The 24,030-nt window shown below is 37.3% G+C and overlaps 2 protein-coding genes across 2 annotated transcripts; one reads left to right on the forward strand and one right to left on the reverse strand.

Moving 5' to 3' along the window:
* On the forward strand, positions 875-5,446 carry LOC109225668 (formin-like protein 1). Its single transcript, XM_019390417.1, has 4 exons — positions 875-2,895; positions 2,987-3,186; positions 3,709-3,953; positions 4,411-5,446. Exons 1-4 carry the CDS (start codon positions 1,199-1,201, stop codon positions 5,215-5,217), a joined length of 2,949 nt encoding a protein of 982 aa, XP_019245962.1. The 5' UTR covers positions 875-1,198; the 3' UTR covers positions 5,218-5,446.
* LOC109225669 (acyl-coenzyme A thioesterase 9, mitochondrial) lies at positions 6,496-15,433 on the reverse strand. The gene is made up of 5 exons (XM_019390418.1): positions 14,891-15,433; positions 9,255-9,432; positions 7,877-8,346; positions 7,285-7,413; positions 6,496-6,903 (listed from the first exon to the last, which is right to left on the reverse strand). The coding sequence occupies exons 1-5, from the start codon at positions 15,281-15,283 to the stop codon at positions 6,736-6,738; spliced, it is 1,338 nt and encodes a 445-aa protein (XP_019245963.1). The 5' UTR covers positions 15,284-15,433; the 3' UTR covers positions 6,496-6,735.

Raw genomic sequence — 24,030 nt, forward strand, 5'->3', positions numbered from 1 at the left:
AAACAAATAAATACTTCTTCCGGTCTTTTTATCTTGCACTTTAGGTAAAAACAATTGGTCCAAATATTAAATATTTATCATATATAGGAAACTAAATAGGCATTCATTATACTTTTTTCCTTCAAAATTCCACCTTAAACGGAAGATATTCATTTTTACTTCTCCACTATACTAAAAATATATTTTTATTTTTATTTGTCCATTATATTAAATCAAAAGAAAGATAATATTTTTTTTCCTGTTTTACCCTTATCATTAATTACTCATTTTCAAACTTATTTCCCTGGACTTTTTAAAAGGCTATCATTATTAGGGGCTGTGTGGTAAAGTACATACTATATTTATTACTTCCTCCGGTACACAATAAGTGATCAATTTGCTTTGGGCACACCTATTAAGAAAATACTAAAGTCTAGACAAAAATAGTTAGTGTGACTAAACTACCTTAACTAAATGTTGCGGCATAGTTATTGTAGTACTTACTTCTCTTCTCAAATGTGAGGAGTAAATAACTTTTTAGGGATACGTACATAAAGGTAGTTTTGAAAAAACAAATTGAATTTTTTCTTGATTATATAAATGGACACGTATTTTAGACCAAAATAAAAAAGTAAATTGGTCACTTAAAAGTGAACAAAGGGAATAGTAGCTATTAATTACTCATTAAAAAAAAAGTAAATATAACATAATCAAAACATTTAAGGAACAGATAAATGTAGCTTAGTCAAACATCCTTTACTATTAATATTACTTGTATTGAATAATCTTGTAATGAGATCAATACCGTAAATAACATTATACTCGCCTGACAAATTGAAAAGAAAGCAGTAGTATTTACTATTTACAATTTGCCGTTGTTTGAGTGCGGAAAATGAGCAGCAGAATATTAGCTGGATGCAGCCACGCACGTACTGCTCCACTCATTTCTCTCTAATTACTCCCTTAATCATCATTTTCTCTCTCTCTCTCTCTCTCTCACACACACACACTCTGTTTCTACCTTTTCACACTCTCAATTACTACTACTCCAAATCCATGCAACAGATGTTTCTGTGCTGACTGATGCAGATCTCCACTTTTCTCTTTCTCTCTCTCCTCACTGTGCTTCCAAGTCCTCTTAGCTAATTAGCTACATTTATTACTCCTCTCTCTCTCTTTCGCTATCTTCTCCCCTCTCCCTTTCACACCCAACACCGCCATGTTATCCTCCTCCTTCTTCTTCCTCCTCCTCTTCGCCGCTACCGTCTCCGCCACAAACCGCCGTGTTCTCCACCAACCTTTTTTCCCAGTAGATTCACCACCACCTTCTTCTTCTGCTCCATCACCGACAGGTACTACTACTCCTAAATACCCTTTTGACTCTTCTACTACTCCTAATAACAATAACAATAACAATAACAATAATACTCCCTTTTTCCCCTCTTTCCCTTCTCCTCCTCCCCCACCTTCCCCTTCTGCTTTTGCTTCTTTCCCTGCTAATATTTCTTCTCTTATCCTTCCCCATTCCGCTAAATCCAAACCCCTTTCCTCCAAACTCATCGCCACCGCTATCATCTGTGTCGTCGCTGCTGTCCTTGTTCTTTCACTTGCTGTATTCTTGCACATCCGCAAGCGAAGAAATCAAGCTGCTTCTACTAGTGATGCTAAAACCCAGAGATCTAACAGCAGCACTCACTTCAATTATTCTAATGGTAATAGTAATAATGGTAATAACAGTAGTAGTGGTAACCGCAGTCATATTCCTAAGCTACAAAGACCATCGCAGACCAGTTCGGAGTTTCTCTACTTGGGTACTATGGTCAGTTCACATGGTGGAATTGATGGGCCCCACAACCCTCCGCAACGTCGTCGTAGCGGCAACGTGACTAGTGTCCCAGCGTCGAGAAAAATGGAATCGCCGGAGATCCATCCATTGCCGCCGTTACTTGGACGGAATTTGAGTCAAAATTATGGGAATAATAATAATAATGCAGATGTAATCTCGGGTAGAACTGAAGAGGATGAGGAGTTTTACTCTCCGAGAGGATCTTTGGACGGCAGAGAAAGTTCGATCGGTACTGGATCGGCGTCACGTAGGGCATTTGCTGCCGTTGAGGTGGAGAATTTTGGTGGTGGGTCCAGGTCCAGCTCATCTTCTTCTTCGTACTCGTCTTCCAGTTCCGGTTCGGGTTCACCGGTTCGGTCTGTATCACTGAGCATTTCACCGCCGGTGAGTTTGAGTCCGAAAAGCTTAATGCCTAAGTCACCGGAACTGGTCGCTATTTATACTGCTCCACCACCTCAGTATTCTCCTCCGCCTCCTCCGCCTCCGCTTCCGCCGCGAGCAAATTTTGTGCCGATATTAGTCATGGGGAATGAATCTGATTCACCATCTCCTCCTAGTTCATCATCACCGGAGAGATATTCATGCAGAAGCGTTGACTCTTCGCCCCGAGGTTTCAATGTTTGGGATCAGAATCTTGAATCTCCAGCGAGAATCACCAATCAGATACAGCAGATTGAGCCAGTTTCCGTTGCCCCGCCACCACCGCCGCCACCGCCACCGCCGCCACCGCCTCTTTCGATTAGTATCCCGGCTAGTGTACCGCCTCCGCCTCCGCCACCACCATGTAAAAATTGGGATAGTCCAAAAACTCCAACGCCACCAATTTCAAAGCCACCATCTAAGCCTCCAGTTCTTGTAACTCCTTTAAGGCCTATAGCACTTGAAAGTCCAGTATTGATTTCTCCAATGGATCAGTTGCCTTCTAATTCGGAACCCATTGAGAAGAATGAGCAGAAAATAGAAAACGAGGAAACTCCTAAACCAAAGTTAAAAACTTTGCATTGGGATAAAGTAAGAGCAAGTTCTGATCGAGAAACGGTGTGGGATCAACTCAAATCAAGTTCATTTAAGTAAGGATAATCTAAACTCTTGTTGTTACACTTATGTTTAAATGCTCCTCATTTTTTTATTGGGTAATTAAATATAGCTGATTAATTGCAGATTGGATGAAGAGATGATAGAAACCTTGTTTGTTGTGAAGACTCCAACTTCAAATCCAAAAGAAACAACTAGACGCGCTGTTCTTCCCTCGCAGAGTCAAGAGAATAGGGTACTTGACCCAAAGAAGTCACAGAACATTTCAATTCAGCTAAGGGCACTAAATGTGACTGTTGAGGAAGTATGCGAAGCACTTTTAGAAGGTATTCTTCTACTCTGTTTTTTTGGACTTGTAAATTATAACTGAAAAATGACTCGGATGATAGAAATGCCAGTTTATTGTTGCTTGATCGCTCTCGTGCTACAGAAAAGATCTTTTACTTACTGCTGAATTATCAATCAGTTCATATGTGCTTCTGGTATTAAACAATTTACCTGCACTAGTATAAATGAACATAGTGTAGACATTCACATTGTCTTAGCAGGTATTGATACGTGACTAGTTTATAGGTGTTCAAAGGGTAATTTTGCATTTGCTCCCTGGATTTCAGGGTATTAATTCTAATTATTGGGCTATAGCATCTCACTTTATTTGGTTCTGGTAAAGCATATTGGTGTATCTGTTGCCAAACCATGTCCACAGCTGTACATTTCGGGTTTTCTGCTGATTGTTGCTCTTTACCTTCAATAAGATGATCCTTTTTCTAATTCTCCTTTTTGGGTGCAAGCATATCTAGAATATATAATGTTTTCGGATTTAGAAATGAAGTACATTCTTTTTTCAGGAAATGCTGATGCCCTAGGGACTGAGCTCCTTGAGAGTTTATTGAAGATGGCTCCATCGAAAGAAGAAGAACGCAAGCTGAAAGAGTATAAAGATGATTCTCCATTTAAGCTTGGGCCAGCCGAGAAGTTTCTCAAAGCAGTGCTTGATATACCTTTTGCATTCAAAAGGGTAGATGCTATGCTGTACATTTCAAATTTTGATTCTGAGGTTGACTACCTCAGAAAGTCTTTTGAAACTCTAGAGGTAATTGTTTCAAAGTCATATCTTGCTTCTAGTTGTATATTGAGTTCTCTAAAAATCACAAAACAATTCTGAGTTTTGATTTGACAGAAGAGAGGCTTTTGTAAGGTCTTGATGTATAACAAGTTAATTAAGAAAATATGCTGGTACCTATGATTAATGAGACTCAAAAATAGCATTCTGTGATTTTGGAAGGAAGTGCTGATGCTGATATGATAGGACATCTGTTGGACTAGGGAATAATCATGCATTTTATCTTGAACTGTCGGAATTTGTGACAAACTAATCATGTACTTCTGTCTTGAACTATCGAATTGCATGCTAATTGAACCAATTCAAGTATTCATACTCTGTTTATTATATGCTCACACAAACCGATAGCAGACTGGGAAGTCTTTTCTTAAGTTTTTATGAGGTCGTCTTGGAAATTGTAATCCTTATAAGCTTTGCTACTTGACAGGCTTCTTGTGAAGAGCTGAGAAGTAATAGAATGTTCTTAAAGCTTCTGGAAGCAGTGCTGAAAACCGGTAACCGCATGAATGTTGGGACAAATCGCGGTGATGCACATGCGTTCAAACTGGATACACTGCTAAAACTTGCAGATGTGAAGGGAGCAGATGGGAAAACATCCCTCTTGCATTTTGTGGTACAGGAGATCATAAGAAGTGAAGGAGCTCGCCTCTCTGGTGGAAATCAAGATCAACAGTCGACCATTAGTGATGATGCTAAGTGCCGGAAGCTTGGCCTCCAAGTTGTTTCAAACCTTAGTTCAGAGCTTATAAATGTTAAGAAGGCTGCTGCAATGGATTCAGAAGTGCTTCATAGTGAGGTCTTAAAGCTTTCTAAAGGGATTGGAAACATCGCTGAAGTTGTCCGATCAATTGAAGCAGTTGGATTGAAGGACAGCAGCATAGAAGAATTTTCCGAGTCCATGAGAAGGTTTATGAAAATGGCAGAGGAGGAGATCATAAGGCTCCAAGCCCTAGAAAGTGTCGCCATGTCCTTGGTGAAAGAAATAACTGAATACTTCCACGGAAATTCAGCCAGAGAAGAGGCTCACCCTTTTAGAATCTTTATGGTGGTGAGAGACTTCCTAATGGTTCTTGATCGCGTTTGCAAGGAAGTTGGGATGATAAATGAACGTACAATAGTTAGTTCTGCCCACAAGTTTCCAGTTCCAGTAAATCCAACTCTACAACCAGCCATTGGCGGGTTGACTGCAATAAGGCAGCATAGTTCCTCCGACGAGGACAGTTCATCCCCTTAATAATAAAAATATTAGCTTATAGCAGGCAGAACCCTAGATTTTTGTTTTTGGCCAAAACCAATGTAATCTACTACTATAAAGGCCACTAGGAGTTTGTCTGAGACTGCCTGCCTTTAAGGTACATGTAATCTTTTTTTTTTTGAAATTTTGTATTTATATAGTTCATTGTACAAGATCTGGAAATGTATCCATTCTCATAGAAATATAAAGAGCATTTCTTTAGCAAATATCGAAAGCGTGTCGCCAGAAACATTTTATGTTTTAAGTTTGTAAGATCAGAGCCTCCAAATCAAGAATGCAGGAATTGGCCAGTGTTATTTGTAAAGTGAAACATCTGAGTGTTATGGCTAGGGCTGGTGGGGAAATAGGATACCTCCATCCAAAAAAAGGAAGGAACTTTTAAAATTTAACATTGTGAGCCAGCTGTGTATTGGTTGCCTTGTGCTTTATTTGACCGTTGGTTCAAAAGAACTTACCTTATAAAAGTATGAGAAACAAGAAAGCATGATTGCAGGAGAAAGTAAAGACAGAATGCAATCTCGCTACGCATTTTAGGGAGAGAAAAGCTAGATGCATTTGTGTATTGCATAAAGAGCAATGATTTTAAGTTATATTTACTAACAGTGCAAAATTTGTAAGTATAATTCAACTGATTTTATCAAATTATTACTCTATTTTCTATGTTACTATGTCATGTTTGCCATGAAATGTCACTTGTTATAGGTTATATTAATATACTATTGTTAGTGTATAAAACTTAAATTCAAAAACAAATACTCCTAGAAATGCTTTCACCTCCTTTTTGGCAATAATTGATGGCAATTCCCCATTCTACTTGAAAGAAGTCTTTAAATAGCTGCTACTCCCTCTGTTCCAATTTATGTGAACCTATTTTCTTTTTGGTCCGTTCCAAAAATGAACCCTTTCTAAATTTGGTAACAATTTAGCTTAAACTTACAATTCTACCCTTAATGAGAAGTTTTTATAGCCACACAAATACTCGGCCCCTTTTTGACTTGTTTAGGACCACAAATTCCAAAAGTCTTATTTTTTCTTAAACTTCGTGCCCAATCATACAGGTTCACATAAATCGGAACGGAGGGAGTACTATTTTGGAAAACCAGAAAAAAATTTCCGTTAGACTGATATTGTAGAAATGAATTCCAAAAGAAATCACTCAAAATCTGGTAAAAAAATATCTATAACTGGCGATACCTGCCTAAGTTTGCATACACAAATAATGATGGCTGTAGCAAAACAGAAATAACAGAAGTAGCATTACCAAAGAAACATTTCTATTTAGTTTTGTAATAAAAAAGAGGAATGTCTGCGTATAACGTCTTTCCTAATTTAGAACTTTGTTCCATCATTCAGCCTCATCTCCTAGGTAATTTGTATAAGTAATCTAGCAATATAAATTACTCTACAACATTGGTCTCTCAGTTTCAATTTATATGAACTGTCTTACTTACATGTTAAAACTCAAGTCGCCATCTATTTAGTTTTGTAATTAAAAGTTTATTTGCAGGTATAATTAATTGACTGCAGATGATCAGCATCCACGCGTTCCAGGACCCTACGAGCTTCCTCTTCTGTAGCTGGAACAACTTTCCGGATCCTGAATTGAGAATTTGTGGCCTTCGCCTCTGGACGGACAGTAAATGTGAAGTAGAACCTATTGGATACCTGCATTTCAGGTTAGAGAAAAAGAGCAGTTTCAGGATTTTGTAGATTGCTACATTAGCAAAAGCCAACTGTTTGTGCTGTAGCATTAACCACTCCCGTGGTTTTATTTCGTAAATCCATTTTTATTTAAACGCAGAGTTTTTAAAAAAGAAAGACTTTTACTACATACCAAAATTACTCTTAGAACTTGCGGCCTTAAAAACATACCATGACATTTCTATAATAATAAGTGCAAGTCATTAAGAGTAAAATGAGAATTTTAAAGTTGAAGAATTTCCAAGTATAGAAATGTATCATTTTTATAGAACAGACTGAAAAAGAAAGAATGCCATACAAAATGTAACAGAGGGAGTAGTTTGTGTTTTTAGAAGTTCAATATACCTCACTAGACCTCTGCTCTGGCCTAGTAACATGAGCAACAACTTCTACATTGATCAGAGGCTGATCAGTATTCTCGTGTTCAGTGTAAAGTACACATGATTTGAAACGTAAAAAGTCTCCAACATCCACCTGCAACAGGAACAAATGCACCTCTGGAATAAACTTGGAAAGATAATGTTAAGATGATACACTCCTTTCTTTTTGTCCCTTGAATGATACTAGTGATTAAGCGACAAGTTCCTTTAACATATACTAGTATTTCATCTTTTCCATATTCACATACAAAAGTAGGGCCTTTCTTGTGGCTTGTTATGATTCAACTGATCAGTCATGAAAAGTATTTAGCGCTGGGGGAACAAAGAGCACTTCTTGCATTTTCATTTTGTATGTAGCTAACAAGTATTCTAGCGGTGGAGGAAAGAATAACCATCGTTGTACTAGTTTTATTCATGGGTAACAGGTTTAGGTGTGCTGTATTCTGGTGTTGGTGTGAGACCAACCCTAACCCCTCGTAAAAGAATTGAAATAGCTCCACTATGAATCAAGTTAACAGTGATAACTGAAGAGGAGATGTTCAAGATAATGCACTTACAGGCCTAAGGAAATTAACATGATCAACCTCCAGGAAGGACGGCATCAGGCCAGCAAAAGCATAAGCCGTAGAAAATGCTAGTTCGAATGCTCTGAGCATCAGGAAACCCCCAAAGATACGACCATGAATATTTCTTTGCTGGGGCTGACAAATCAAAGAATTTTCAAGGCGGGTATCTCTGAGAAGAATGGTGTCCCTATCAGCCAATGCCGGCATGTCACAGAATATTCTACCTTCAGCTAATAATTCTTCAAGTCTGTTAACTCCCCCATTTTCAATCTCCCTTTTGTCCTCCCCTCTCTTTCTTTTCCTAATGTTATTTCTAGCTTCTGCTGCTTCATAAAGCAGCTTTTCTGCTTCTGTCTCGGGACACAATCGATTCACTGGAGCAGCTTTCCCTGTCTTATAGTCACGAGCAACAAAAATGAAGTTTGCTGTCAGAGCAACTGACTCTGAGGGGTCACTACTCCCTGTAAGAAAATTCTCCAAGTTAAACTGGATTTCTCAAATGTTGAAAGAACGAGTCTATAATTGACAAAGGTGAAAGCATAGAATGCAAAGTTATTTTGTGGGATTTAGTTATCAAATGAATAAAAGATTAACGAGACCAAAGATGAGAAAGACAAGCAAGAAACATGCAATGACCAGCAGATAAAATCATTTTTATTTACCACTGTATTCAATGAAGAGTTAGCCGTAAAATGTAAGCCCCTATCGTAACTTTAATAAAAGGAAATTTATAGCAAGAATGGGAGTCTCGGTGGTGTTGACAGCAGAGATAAGATCTACATGTGAGAAACTGAGAGAGATGTGAAAATAGCAGCTTATAGAAAAGGAAAGAACACTCTAGGTTATCACTTGTCACGATAATACAAAGATTTAGAATATGTGGCTAGGGTTGACAAAGAAGTGTTGGTTTCTATAGGGAGAGAAGATCTACATTCACGAACTTTGCGTCAAGTAAAATTTGGGGATGATGGCAATGCTGGCATACTTCAACTATAAAATGCCATGTCTTAGGGGTACAACCATACAAGTTAAAGATGAAACGATTTAAATAGTATTGTCAACATGAGATTTTACCGGCCGATGCGGACTTAAATAAGAAAAAGCAAGATTAAGTCTCAAAACCAGGTTTAGGCTAGATCGTAATTGTTTTTGAATTTAACATATTCATACACTAGGTACATATATATGGTAAACTATGTAAACACTTTCTGGTTCTCTGTAAGTATCAGTCTTTGTCACTAACTTAAAGATACTTTTTTTTAAAGTATGAAAGTGGTTAACTAAATGATATTAGTTGATACACTTTAGACGAGCAGCTAATGAAAAATGTTGCATAATTCTAGTAAACGAATTCAGTTTAAGAAAATACCACTTGATGGCTGTATAACGTCAAGTTGAATTTCAATTGAAGAAAAGCCAACCCAAATAACTGCACCAACCATTTTCAGATCAGTGTCAACACTGATTGGCTTCTTCAGCACCATTTTATCAACGGAGGCAGTCACCAAATAGAGTGGTCTAGTCATGCTATCAACATCCGAGCAATGCTGATTCAACCAACAAGAAGTTTAGCAGACACATCCCAATAATATATTGAAGTACATAAGCTAGCACTCAAGAATGTCGCTTTCTAAGGAAAAAGTTCCAAAAATCATACAGCGCACAGCATTATATTCCTTTAAAAAAAAAATCAAATACTAATTATAATTATGCCAAGGCAGTGTTGAAACACAAAAGTAAGGAAGCACATTAAAGTCCACAAGATCCATCCAACTATCTATGAAATGAAGATCTTGTTTACACCAAAATATAAATGAGAAAAACAAACACTTTAACCCCCCACATAGAGTTCTCCACACCCTACAAATTCTACTATTTCTCTCCAAATCAACCAAAAAATACAAGAGAGAAATATTCCATGCTTTTTTCTTCCTTGTTCAACTTTTCTCATCCTCCAACTTGCTAAAAACTTTGTCATCTTTTAAGGTCATACCTATAACATATTAAAGAGGAATAGTAGATGTGCATAACTCCACCACGAAGTTAACAGTAGGTGATCCACATCCTCACCTCTTCTTTTGCCCATGCAGAGCAGTATCATTTCGCTACTATGCAATCCCTCCTTTTATCCACATTTGGGTTACAACCCAAATGCAACACCATGTAGAGAAAGTCACATTCTTCAGTACCTTATTTTTCCATACCATTACCAGCATCCAAATTGGGTGTGACGTTAAGTTTCTCAAGGAATTCTCAATGTCTCCCATTCCCAGTCATGAATGGATCTCCAGAATGAGATATCACATGACACTTGAACTGCATCTCTTCTTAATATTTTGGCTACCATTTGTTAGTCATGATTGAGAATATATCAGGAAACTTTCTTAGCCAACTCTCCGCATCATATATCCAACCAAAATTGAATGCGGTTGTCATTATTCATTATGAAGCCAATGAATCTAGAGAATTCTTTCATTCACCTCATGATTCCTTTCCATAGGCATGTCCCATCTGAAGTATTAACTTCATTGTAGAACCAACTATGTTGTAACATCCATATTTTCCAAGAACTACCGTCCTCATCATTTCTCCGCATGCAAATCTCGATAACCACTTCTGAATAAAGCATAATGAATCTTTATTTTCCTGACTCCCAAACCTTTTGCTCAAATTGAGGCCATGACCTTGTCGCATTCTACCGGCTAATATCTCCTCTCAACTGTTGCTTCACACCACAAAAAGTCTCATTAATTTCTTACTCAAGCTAATAGAAGCAAAATGGTGAGCAATAACATGAGTTGTGAACTACCGGCTTGAAAGTGTCGCTTCTACAAGAGTTTTTACACCCCTATTGGAAAAATATTGCTTTTTCTATTCTTCAATCTCCTTTAAATTTTTCGCATCACTGGTCACCACCCTAAGGTAAGGTCAGATAAATGGTCTCAAGTAGAGTGGACGGTGTATAGAGGATTCAAATAGCCTATCTCAACTAGTTTGAGATGGTGGAGTAGATGAATGATAGAAAGTGGGATCAGATAAGTTCTCAGGAGATTAGCCATCTTATATCCATATAATGATGTTAATTCTTGTATGGTCTGTGCTTCTCCTATGGGAATATAATCTTACTTCATTATATCTATACATTGTTTGGGTTAACCTGAAACCATATCCATATTTTTGAACAATAATCATACATGTCTTATGTGTGATTTGCACAATATCAATTTATCATCTAGGAATAAAAGATGTGAAATATGGATCTTTTCATTCATTCCCTCGATCGCCACAATTCCATTCAGAAGCCTATATTTAAGAATTGCTCAATGAGTTATACTCAAGAGATGATGAGTTTCCTTGTCTAATGCCTCTATTATTACTGGAAAAGCCATTGGAGTCCTTTTAATCATTATGGAGAACTTTACGGTGGATATGTGATAATGTATCAACTTTTTGTCCCCAAAAGCCCATTCTGCAGTAGTATTTATGTAAGAACTTCCTTTTTACATGGTCATAAGCTTTCCCATATCTGCTTAGCACATAAACCATGATCTTCCGCTTCTGAGCCTCGAGTACACTGTCTCATTAGAAATAAAACTGGCATCCAAGATTTGTCTTCCACTCATAAAGGCACTAAGTAAAAGATTCTAATCCATTACTATCCTATACCTTATTTATACTATTTTTGCCATGATTTTGTACATGCTCTATATCATATGCCCCTCTTCTCTTGGGCATCAAAACTATTAAATGATGAGCTGAAACTTATCCCAAATGATCCACAAAAATGGAAATATCTATGCATTCCAACACATCTTTTTTCTAATACCATTTCCCTACAATGTTGAAGAATGTTAGGGTTAGAGTGCAAACCATCAAACCTTGGTGCCTCATTACCTAAGCAATGACAAAATAACTTGTTTAACCACCACTTCCTGAAAGATTTCTCAAGCTCTTCCTCATTCTCATGGCTAATACTCGAGAAAGTAACACCATCCATGCCTTGTCGCTAGGCTTCCTTCTTCAGTATGTAGTGTCTTGATAATACTGTAGCATCTTTTGCCAAGCTCCATTATCCTTCAAGAGCTCGTCTCTGTTGATTTCTATGTTTTAAGGAAATTGGATCTTTTAAGGGCACTAACCATGCATTGGAAGAACTTGATATTATTGTCTCCCTCTTTCAACCAACTTATGTGTTTATTTTTTCAGCAAGTCTCCTATGTGGGAAAAATTCGTCCCAAGCTATCTGTGATATGTCCTGCTGAATCTTATCTCAATCAGTCTCCCCTTTTCCTTTCAGAATATTCACTTCATGGAATAAGCTTTTAGGTTCTCTTCCTCAAATCCATTTTACTGCTTTCAGCTTCATCGCTGTTAAGAAAATGGATCTTGGAACAACCTCAACTTTAAAAGCTAGTGCATGAGATAAGAATTGAAGAAGACCATATAAGGAGAATATAACTAGTGTGAACTTTTGTCATAACTGCTGTGATTTTACTTTATTGAGCGAGGGTTTTTATTGAGCCGAGGGTCTTACGGAAACATCCTCTCTACCTTCGCAGGGTAGGGGTAAGGACTGCATATATACTACTCTCCCCAGACCCCACTAGTAGGAATATACTAGGTATGTTGTTGTTGTTGTTATAACTATTGTGAACCAATATGGAGCACTCTAACACTCCCCCCATACGCCTATGACTGGACCTTTAAGTATGGATAATATACTATGAGGGCCCAATATCGAAAAATAGAACAAGGATATGTCTAAAAATAACTTTAGGCCTAACTTAACCAAAAAACTAGTACAGGATTGCCCAAGAGCATATAAGGAGACTACAACTCATTTCATTGTTGAGAAACTGGACTTTCTCAACCCCAAAAGTCAACCTAAAAGGATGAGGACTGCTCAAGACCATAAATGAACTACATCCCATTTTCTCAACCTATTTGGGACATTGTAGCACCTTACCCTCCCTCCTATCCCCTCCTACATGCCTAGCACTGAATATTCGGAGTGCGGATAACATTACGGGGGAACCCAACACTGGGTAACACAATAATAAGGATGAGTCTAAATCTGATACCATGTTAAGTAAATTGACCATGGGCCTACTTGACCTCAAAAGATAGCACATGAGCTTCGGAATACCCAACACCATATAAGGAGATTGCAGCTCATTCCATCAACCAATATGAGACACTCTAACACCGCTTTCCCCCTCCGCAACATGTACAAAATTGACATATAGCTCGTGAATAGCTTAAAATAGGGGGTCCAACATTGGATAACATAACAATAGAGATGAGTCTGCCTCTGATACCATGTTATGAAAATTGATGTTGGAGCTAACTCAGCCTTAAAAGTTAGTTCATGAGGCATGAATTGTCCAGAGACAACAACTCACTCCTTCAACCAATATGGTACACTATCAATCACCAACATGAAACTTGGTAGATGTCCCACCATTCCTTTTCCATCTTTTTGACGTCATGCTATTTTACTGACATATTTTCTATTCTGAAACAGTGATGGACCTCCACACTGTAAAAAAAAATAGGACAATGGTCAGTTGTTGGTAGGCATGTGAACTAAGTCTGGGAATCTCTCATCCTACTCAGTTGATATAAGAACTCTACTTATCCAAGAAGCCATCATCCTGTTCCCCCACATAACCTTGCCAGATGAAGCTGTTACATACACTAAGCTTACAATCCATGCAAATCAATCTGTAACTTTGTTGGTGAGGTTGGATGGTGACTGCTCACAGGATATTACAGTTGGAACCCTGATCTTGTTTGCAGTTGATCAAAAGAGAAAGAGCATGTCCCTCTGTACAAGGACTTCATCTTCTTATAGTTCTTACATGAAACAAAGACAGGAAACTTAGTTCAACATCAACTCTCATAGGTGGACCTCATCTAATCCAAAAATCTGTCATTTTTCAATAGCTTTTTAGCAAATGTTGCAGATATTTCATGCGTAAGTGCAGGACATTGCCTAATATTATTCCTCAAATGAAGTGAATTTAGATGAACATACCGAAGAAAATAACAGATGGATCAGATCATACATATGAACAGTACTGCTACATCACCTATTAATGGTCCACTTTTCTTTTCTGTAGTGTTTTTGAACAATGTCCACTTTTCTTTTCTGTAGTGTTTTGAACAATGTCTACTTCCCTGTATTGCATATGCATCACTATGCACATCAATCCAATTTCTGAAAATCTAGTCACGTGGTTCTAAAATAAACAATAAACTAAAAGTTTGAATCACATGACCTAAGCAATCTGTATTTTAACACTTGACCTTAGTGACTTAGACAAAAAGTATCTTCTTTTTTTTTAAACTCTAGAGCATTCATATTTACCACTATCCCCATTTCAAAGGGTGCCAAGCATACAAAGATCTGCAACTCGTATGCATACTTACCACTATCCCCTTTTTGATGGTGCCAACCATAACGAGATATGCAACTTGGTACTGAGTATGTATACTACCACTACTGAGTATACGTATTTACCACTATCCCCTTTTCAACAGTGCCAAGCACCGAAGATATTCAGCTCAGTGATGAGTATGCATATTTGCCACTATCCCCTATTTGATGGTATCAAGCTAACAATAGTCTTGTGCAAAACATGATATGAAAAATAGGACTAAGTAAGTAACTTAATGGAACTATATTGATAAATAGTTTTAGCCAATGGAATCAGGCATTAAAATACATGGAAACACTGAAAATTTGAACAACGACAAACATATATGTACAACAGAACAACCAACCTTAGACTTCTAAATTCAACCATGAAAATCCAAATTTTTTCTATTTTCAGTATCCGAGAAATACCCAGGAGCACGGTTCAAAACTCGGTGGATAATGGCCTGCCGCCTGCCCTTCTACCCTTCTCCACCCGATGAAAAGTTAAAATGTTAATGCAGCAATGGAAATAAAGACATACAATTAATCAAATACGAAATTGGCATAGATAATAAAGCTTGTACCTTGACAGAGATAGTACCAGCAAGAGCATCGAGATCTTCAAGCAACTTCCCAATTCTGACCTCATTCCAAGGATCCCTGTACTGTTCCCTCAGTATATAATCAGTGGAGAAATTATAAAGAATTGAAGTCCTGCTCTCTGCTGGGGTTTTCTTAAGCAATTCACTTTGTGGGGGAGCATCAAGTGGTGGATCAAGAAGTCTTTCGAAAATCTTAGACCTTGTTTCCCAAAGAGCATTAGTCACTGGAGAATGATACATTCCTGGCCATAAACTAAGTGGTTTTCTGCTTGAAGAAGAATTGGAGGAATCATTTTGGTCAGGAGAACCCTCAAATGGTGAAGCAAAAGTGGACACTACACGAATGGTATTTGGAGAAGAAGAGCTAAATTCCATTGGAAGGCAGTAAATCTTTGTTGAAAAATAAACAGTTTTGACTGGAAGGTGAGATTGAATTTGGTAAGAAGCAGCTGAAGTTTGGAACTTTGGGAATTCCAAAAAGCAAGTCACGAAGAAACTGTTGGAAAAGGACAATTTTTGGACCCCACTTTCTCTTTCCTTTTAATAAGGAAGTTAGGAGTTAGGACAAATTCTTTCTTAAAAAGCTCTGTAATTAGAGCTAAAACGGCAGTTCGGTCCCTAAGTTTATGTCGTTAACTTCACTCTGGTCCCTCAACTTTTACGAATAAAACATTTCCACTGACCAGAGTACTCGACGTAAAAGGATTAATTCGCAGCCATAGCAGAGATCCAGAAAACTTAACTGATGGGATGTCTATTGTTCTCGCGTATTCAAGAGCCAGAATACACTAGGATTTTCTGATAGCTAAGGAAAGGGGAGTTGGCTTCTATTTATAAAGAGTTTCTACCCATCAAAGACCATTTGTTATTGGGCATCACTTATCCACACACATAGTATTAATGTTAGGCCTTTTATTTATCCATCACTTGGACCACATCACTATCTTTCAGGCTATAAACAATTAACGCAAGTTCAAAGTCCAACATTCTCCCACTTGGATGCCAACGTTAATTGAGGACAAGAAAACAATGTTAAACTTTTGAGTTTTGAGAAAAATATTTTCTAAAAAAGATTTTAGACTATATAGTGGCCACACTACTTATATAGCTAAGGATAGAATGACCCATAGCAATCCATCCAGTCTTAATGGAGAACACTAACAATGACCCATATAACAATCTATCCTTCACCAATCGTTCAGTTCTTTCTTTAGAAATATGACCAAGATGCCTATGCTATAATAGGTAAAACATTTTACTCATATCAGACCTTTTGTGGGCAATATTTTCAACATGCATTGCAGGAAAAAAAAATTCATTCAACACGTTCAAGCGATATAGACCATCACTTAAAAGGCATCATCAACAACATGTGAATCGTAGAAAATTTTAATAATGCTATTATTTTGTTGGAATGAATAACCAGCTTTGTCCAACAGTGAAACTGAAACTAATTTTTGTCTCATAAACGGTACAAACACAATATTTTATAAACGAATGTGATCACGCCCAACTCTAGTCCTAAAAAGGATAAGCGGTTGCTGCAAATATAATCCGGTCTAAAAGTCCGGAGTCGAATCCCACAGAGAACTAAGGCTAGCTATATCTGTTTAATATCACTAAGAAGACAAGTTTGAACAATTTTCTAAATTATAAAGATTGAGATTTATATTTCTAACTAATAATACTACAAAGCAATAAAATTATCAACTAACGAAACAAAGGGTTGGAGACTAAATTAAGGAGGTCTAGAGTTATGATTTCCCCAATTGTCGGAATCCTTCTAGCTATGTTCCCTACAATTTCGCCAATGTATTCTCTACCGATTGTGAGTACTTTGGTTGTCGTAATTCTCACTCGAGCAACTACCACAATTTACTAGATGTATTCTCTCGAACTACACTAGCTGACATTAATTCACTGCTCACTACGATCGCACCAAGGTTTCGTTATCTCTAATCTCGCCTTTAAACCCTCCGTATTGATCTCTCACATACTTTAGGAGTGATGTTGTTCAACAACTACCTAAATATGTATCCTTTCTCAAGCAACACATAATAAATAGGCATAGTCAATCGATGGCCATTCAATCAACAACAATAAACACGTAGTTGAACAAGTAGAGAAATCCAACGACTCAATTATATAAAAACACAACAAGAATTTATCCTACAAAAGGTTCCATCAAAACCCTAGATAACAAATTAGCTATTCATAATAGTATGTAAAACTACAATACTAAAAATCATAACCAACAATGAAAAATAGGAAGAGGAAGGAAAAACTCGTTGAAGAATTCTCCGCCTTGCTTCCAGTGTGTTCTTGACTCCTTAGGTCGAATCCCCGGTCTCCTTAGCCTCCTTAGGTCAAAATTATGTCAAAAGTGTATCAAAAATTGGTCTCCTCCTTTAAAATACCGTTTTCCATGTATATATACCAAGTAGGGTTGGGCCCAAACTATTATACCTTCTCCTACGCGAAAAAGGATAATTTTTTCACGTCTGGACAGCCGCGGCCGCGGTCAACCGCGGTACGACCGCGGTATATGGCAAGTATACTGCCTCAGCCCGCCTCAAGTCCACGATCGCGGTTTCGACCGCGTTTTTTATCCTGTTCCGTTTGGAATTTGGAAAAATATAAAATATGAAAGTTGTAGCCCTTTGAGTTAGCTTTCTAACTATATATTGTGAAACCCAAATGGAGTTCTGAGCAAAATGTTATGTGCATTTTACTAGAAAGTGCGCAATATGCCTACTCGATTCTTCGTTTTGTTGCTCTATCATCTGTTGATCCCTGAATACGATCCTGGCTTAATTTCTTGGGCTTTTACTCAGACTTCAAAGCTCCAAATCACTTGAATTTATTTCATAACATCTATATAGCTCGGAATCACTCATACAAGGCATAAAACACATTATTAGTGCAAAACACTAACGATTAAAACGCAAACTCAACTAAAGTGCAGTAAATTTGAGTGTAATAAGCGACTAAAATACGTAATTATAGCCTATCATCAGAATGCTAGAATTATTTTTAAAAGGTAAAATAACAATCCCTATAAACACTATTTTTGCTTTGAGTCCATTGCCCACAACAACCTTCCGTCTACTTACTAGATCCTACAAGTCATTGGTTACATGAACAGTTGCACCACTATCCAACCACCATGAATTTAAAGGAACATGAACAAGACTAGTTTCAAAGCAGACATAAGCCAAAAGATTACCTGGTTTCTTTTTTAGAGGACACCCAGCTTTCTTATGACCTACTTGTTTGCAATCCCATCACTTGATTTCTTTCTTAATTACAACTAGAGGACCAAGAGGATTATGAGACTGACCTTGGTTAACACCAGACTTATTAGTATGACCACTATTACCACCTGGACGATGAGACTGACTATGTCTCTTTTTATGAAATTTGGGTCCACCTTTTCTTTTATAAGAGGGATAATCAGCTAATCTTAACGAACAAACAAGATTTACTACGCCCTCAACCTTCTCCTTTTGGATCCTCTCTTCCTCTACCACACAAACAGTAATAAGCTTACCAATACTCCACATATCCTTTTGTGCATTATAGGTTGTCTTAAGCTGGCTGAACTGCTCAGGAAGGGACCTTAGGGATGACTGAACAAGAAAATCATCGGTAATGGTTACACCTAAATTATTCAGTTTGGTGGAAATGTTAACCAATTTCATGATATAATCACGGACACTACCTACAAGGTCATACTTTATGGTAGACAGGGAATCAATTAGGCTACATATCTCAGCTTTATCAGAATCTAGGAATTTCTGTCCAATGGCACTCAAGAAATCCTTTGCATTGCCATTAACCTTAATTTAACCTTTTATGTGATCAGAAATGGATCTCTTTATGATCATAAGACTCAATTTGTTAGCCTTCATCCATTTCTCATACTTAGCCTTTTCATCAGCAGTGCTAGTAGTTGTAGGTTCAGTAGGTTTCTATTCAATCAATGCAAAGTCCAGGTCCATCAAACCTAAATTTATTTCAACATCTTGTAGTTGCTACTAGTCAGAGTTTCAATGGAATTCAACTGAGTATTCATGTTGTTAACAGCTGTATAAGCAAACAACACAAAAGTTAGAGAAAACCATGGGCATGAATGTATAAATCAAAAGAGTCAAAGACATCTATTACCCCCCTCCTTTGGGTAGAAGATGCAACTATCTCCCCTTTAAAAGATCATGAAGTCCAAGGCATTCATTGTATCCTCACCTTAGGCAAGAGATACAAAACCTCCTCCCCATATCATCCAAGAGTACAAGGCATACATTGTGTCCTTCCTTTAGGCAAGAGACACAAAACCTTCTCTTACAACAAATTGTCCTTATCTTATATATATACATGAGAATCCAAGACATTAAGTTTCATCCTCTAGGCGAAAACACAATATCTCATTTGATAAATTAATTTAGCGTCACTAGTATCAAAAAGGTAAACCTCCAATACTAGTATACACCTTTTAAGAACAATTTAGGCATGGTACATTGAGAATATTCTAATACTCAAATAAACAGACCACTATGGTAGAAACTATTCATTAATCATAATTCTCAATACAATTATTGAATAATCTCCAGTGTATATAATATTAAAAACTTTTCAGTAATTCCAAATAAATAGAACACTTTGGTGATATTAATCACAAGATCTTAGTTATACACACCCATATGTGTAGACTCTGTAATATATATTTATTAATTCCATTCATAGACCAAATAGTAAGAGCACAGATAAAATTCATTAAAATGAAGGAATATAACGACCAACTGTGAGTTTGGCTGTTTACTTGGCACAAAAAATAATATATTATGTAAATAAGGAGATAATCACTCCTAAATAGAAAGGTCTTTATTAGTTACTCTCTTTAGTTTCCACGTAAAGCCAAAGACCTTTTGTAAGTTACTTCTCCCGTTTCTATTTATGTGAACATGTTTGATTGAGCACGGAGTTTAAGAAAAAAATGAAGACTTTTGAAATTTGTGTCCTAAACAAGTCAAAAAGGGGCCCAAATTATTTGTGTAGTTGTAAAAGCTTCTCATTAAGGGAAAAATTGTAAGTTTAAACTAAATTGTTACCAAACTTGAAAAGGGGTCATTCTTTTTGGAACGTACCAAAAAGAAGATATGTTCACATAAACTGAAACAGAGGGAATGGTTAATTATTAATTTACTATGCGTGTGCTTATCACAATTCACATACTGTAGGTCTATTAATTTGTTTCTCGCCTCTGTCAGTATACATCAAGGTATTCCCTTCAAGGTATTATTTTGTTTACCGTCGCTGTCAGTAGAAATCACAAAATATCTAAACATGCTGGCTCAGGAAAGCATGATTCAACCAGATAATCCGTTCAGAATCTCTTCAATACAGATTAGAAGAGGGATCATAAACCGCCTATAAGAATAAAATTGTGGGTTTTGTCACCACCGGAGCACTCGTATCTTTAATTCACAAAATTAATCTTCACTTAAGAAAAATAGAGATTCGGCAGTGGCTATCAAAACAAGTCAGTAGAATTGAAAACATTTTAGTTCAACTTTAACGGGTTGAACATGTTCAATTAATTTCGTTATCCAGTATTTGAAATGAACATGAGTTAATATGTATAGACTCAAGATTAAATAATGATCTTAATCTCGAACTATGGTGGCTCTGATACCAACTGTTAGATAATTAATTTGCAGCCATAGCATAGATTAAGATACAACTGTGCAATCAATCTAGAGTTGGAGTCTAAGGAACCATACCATTAAACTGTATGGATTCAACAGCGATAGGAAACAACGATTAAGCCCGAGACCAACTTTCACGATCCACTATCTACGCGTTCTCACAACTCGAAAAACTTGACTGATGGGACGTCCATCGTTACCACGTATTCAAGAGGCAGAATACACTAGGGTTTTCTGATAGCTAGGGAAAGGGGAGTTGACCTCTATTTATAAAGAGTGTCTACCCATCACATGTCAATTGTTATTGGGCCTCACTTATCCACACACATAGTATTTAATATTAGAACTTTTATTTATCCACCACTTGGAGCACATCACTATCATTCTAGGCTATGAACAATTAACCTAATTCCAAATTCCATCAAAATAAGCATTCATTCATATGTGTAATGTTGTAAATAACTGAGAGATCATTGTTCTTTCTGTCGATGATTAATCTATCATTCAATAACAAGTTTTACTCTTTTTAAGAATGAAAGTTGCTCAGAAACAAAAGAGTAAATTTCAGTTAATCTCCTTAACCTTTAAGGATGGGAAAATAATACTTTCTTTACCTTTTCAACGAAAGCGATAATTGATAAGTGGGGATTTTGACTACTTATTAGCGCCTTTTAGCTTTCGTTTTAGTCAAAAAGTATTTAATTGTATTTCCTAAAACCGATAAAATATGCTTAATTGCAGGAATATTGGAAAATGAGCAACTAAAATAAAATTCAACTCAAAAAGGAGTGATATGAACTCAAGGATAAAATCAGGCACAAAAGCTCAAGTGCGGACCGCAGATTTCCATCTGGGGTCGCAGAATGTGAAGGAAAATATATCAGAGTCCTAGTGCAAAGTGCGGACCGCACATGAAATGTGCGGCCGCAGAAGCTAACCAAGAGCAGAAGTTCAGAGAGTTATCATTTCAGGATTAAAGGAAATGCAGACTGCACAATAATTGTGCGGCAGCAGAAGTCAGCTACGCAGCCGCAGATTCAATTCCTATCAAGACTGAAGAAAAATGCGGACTGCACATGGAATTGTGTGGCCGCAGAACCTTTGAAAGGGTATTTTTGTCCGAATATTCCAGCTTTGTATAAATAGAATAGTTTCACGAAATTAGGTCAAGTTTTGAATATTCAAAGTGTTGTAGCCGTTTCTTCTTACTTCTTTAGGCAACTTTAGCTTATTTTGGTGATTTAACATTGGTTTTTCATATTTTAATCTTGCAATATGAGTTTTATCATCTTTTCTTCCTTGTTTTCTTCTATGCCCACTATGAGTAGCTAGATTCTCACTAGGGTTGTGACCCAACCCTAGAGTGTAAACCTAATGGGTGTTTGATTTATGGCTTGTTTATGGTTGGGTGTTTATTATTTAGCCTTGTTCTTGCTTTTAATTGTAGAATTAATGGTTGCAAAAATTAGTTCATGTCTATTTGACTTGGTCTTTACTTGAGAAAGAGAGACTTAGTCTAGGAAAACTTGGCTAACAAGAATTCGGGACTAAATCAAGAGATTTATAGTCCCAATTAAAGGGTTGAACCTAGAGATAGTAAAACCCGACTTGAGCATTTTATCAACTGTTTTGTTCGATTCCCATTTGGACTTGAGAAAGCTAAATTGGGAAAAATCACTCTCTTACCAAGAGGTATTGAGTGGGTACTTGAGTGTTGATAGCTATAATACATCCCGACCAACAAAACAAGCTTTAAAGTATACAACCCGTTAGGCAATCACCTAGGTGAAGGTCATAGCCCTACTTTTTACATTATTTGAAAACAACAACAAAAGCAATTTCTTAGTTTCCATTATTTATCTTGAAATTTTAGTTTAAACTAGACCTAGAATCAACCAATTTTGTGGAAGTGTAATTTAAGATAGTTCAAGCTCATTCACCATAATATATACCTGTAAATCCCATTCATATAGCTCCCTGTGGAATTCGACCCCGACTCTCTGATGGGTATTAATATTGCATCGACCGTTTCATAACCTCAAATAGAGGTGTGACTCGGACGGGATCAATTTTTGGCACTGTTACCGAGGAGCTAAAAATGGATTTAGTTATATATTTGATTTCGTGTGTGAATTGTCTTCTTTTCCGCACTAATCTTTTTGTGAAACAATTGTAGGTACAATAATGGCTCTCAACAACAATGATCCACTCGAAAACATGCCTATGGGGATGTGGACGTGGAAGATGACCAAGTTGAAGAGGTTCCTCTTGAACCTCAAGCAAATAGACGAGGACGACCGCCTCAAGAAAACGTTCCCGTTCCACCCCACCTCCACCAAGAGCAGCTCCACACCAGGTATTGCCGAATGAAGGGTATGCAAGTGCCATAGTCCCGCCCCACATTAGGGCGGGCAATTTTTAAATCACGAATGTTATGCTCACATTGCTAGAGAAATGGGGATTCTTCACCGTGGCTCCGAATCAAAATGCATACGAACACTTGAAGGGGTTTGTGGACACTTGTTGGGGGAGTAAACAGACAAACGTCTCCGAGGATGCTTTAAGGTTGAGGCTATTTACTTTTTCTCTACGGGGGAAAGCCTTGGATTGGTTAGAGAAATTGCCAAACCATTCTATCCATACATGGGATGAATTGGCGGAGAAATTTATTTCCAAGTTCTTTTCTCCTGGGCATATGGCTACTCTTAGAGACGAGATTCTAGCTTTCAAACAAGAACCCAATGAGCCGTTACATGAAATATGGGAGAGGTACCGAATTATGGTGATAGAGTGCCCAAACAATGACATGACGGAGGCTATGATTCAACAAACTTTCTATCGGGGGATCAATACTACCAATCAATGCGTGGTCAACCAACTTGCCGGTGGAAATTTCATGACAATGCCATATGCGAAAGCTTGTGAGATCTGAGATGAAATGGCAGATACATCATCGGCATGGTAACATAGAGCAAATGTTCCTCAAGGTAATCCAAATGCGATTCACCTACATAAAGAATTGCATGATCATGGGCAAGCAATTGCCGAGTTGACCACCACAATGAATCAATTAGCTAAGGCTCAACTTCAACAAGTGCAAGGTCCTAAGCAAGTCAATGCAATGGAGGGAGTTAGTATGATTGTAAATAAGAGAAGGCAAAAGGGTCCACAAATGCAAAACCATGTGGAAAATTATGTACAAGATGATAGTGGGTTTGATCAAGATGAATCTTACAATGAACAAGAAGAGGAAGTACAATATGTGAACTACTTCCAAAGGCAAAGAAACAACTCTCAAGGCCCGAATCAACAATGATGGCGACCTCAAGGTAATCAAGGGAATTGGAATTCGAGCAACCAAGGTAATTGGAATGATGGTAACAACAAAGGGAATTGGAACAATCAAAACAATCAAGG

The sequence above is a fragment of the Nicotiana attenuata genome, chromosome 5 (assembly GCF_001879085.1).
Source record: "Nicotiana attenuata strain UT chromosome 5, NIATTr2, whole genome shotgun sequence".
NCBI lineage: Eukaryota > Viridiplantae > Streptophyta > Magnoliopsida > Solanales > Solanaceae > Nicotiana > Nicotiana attenuata.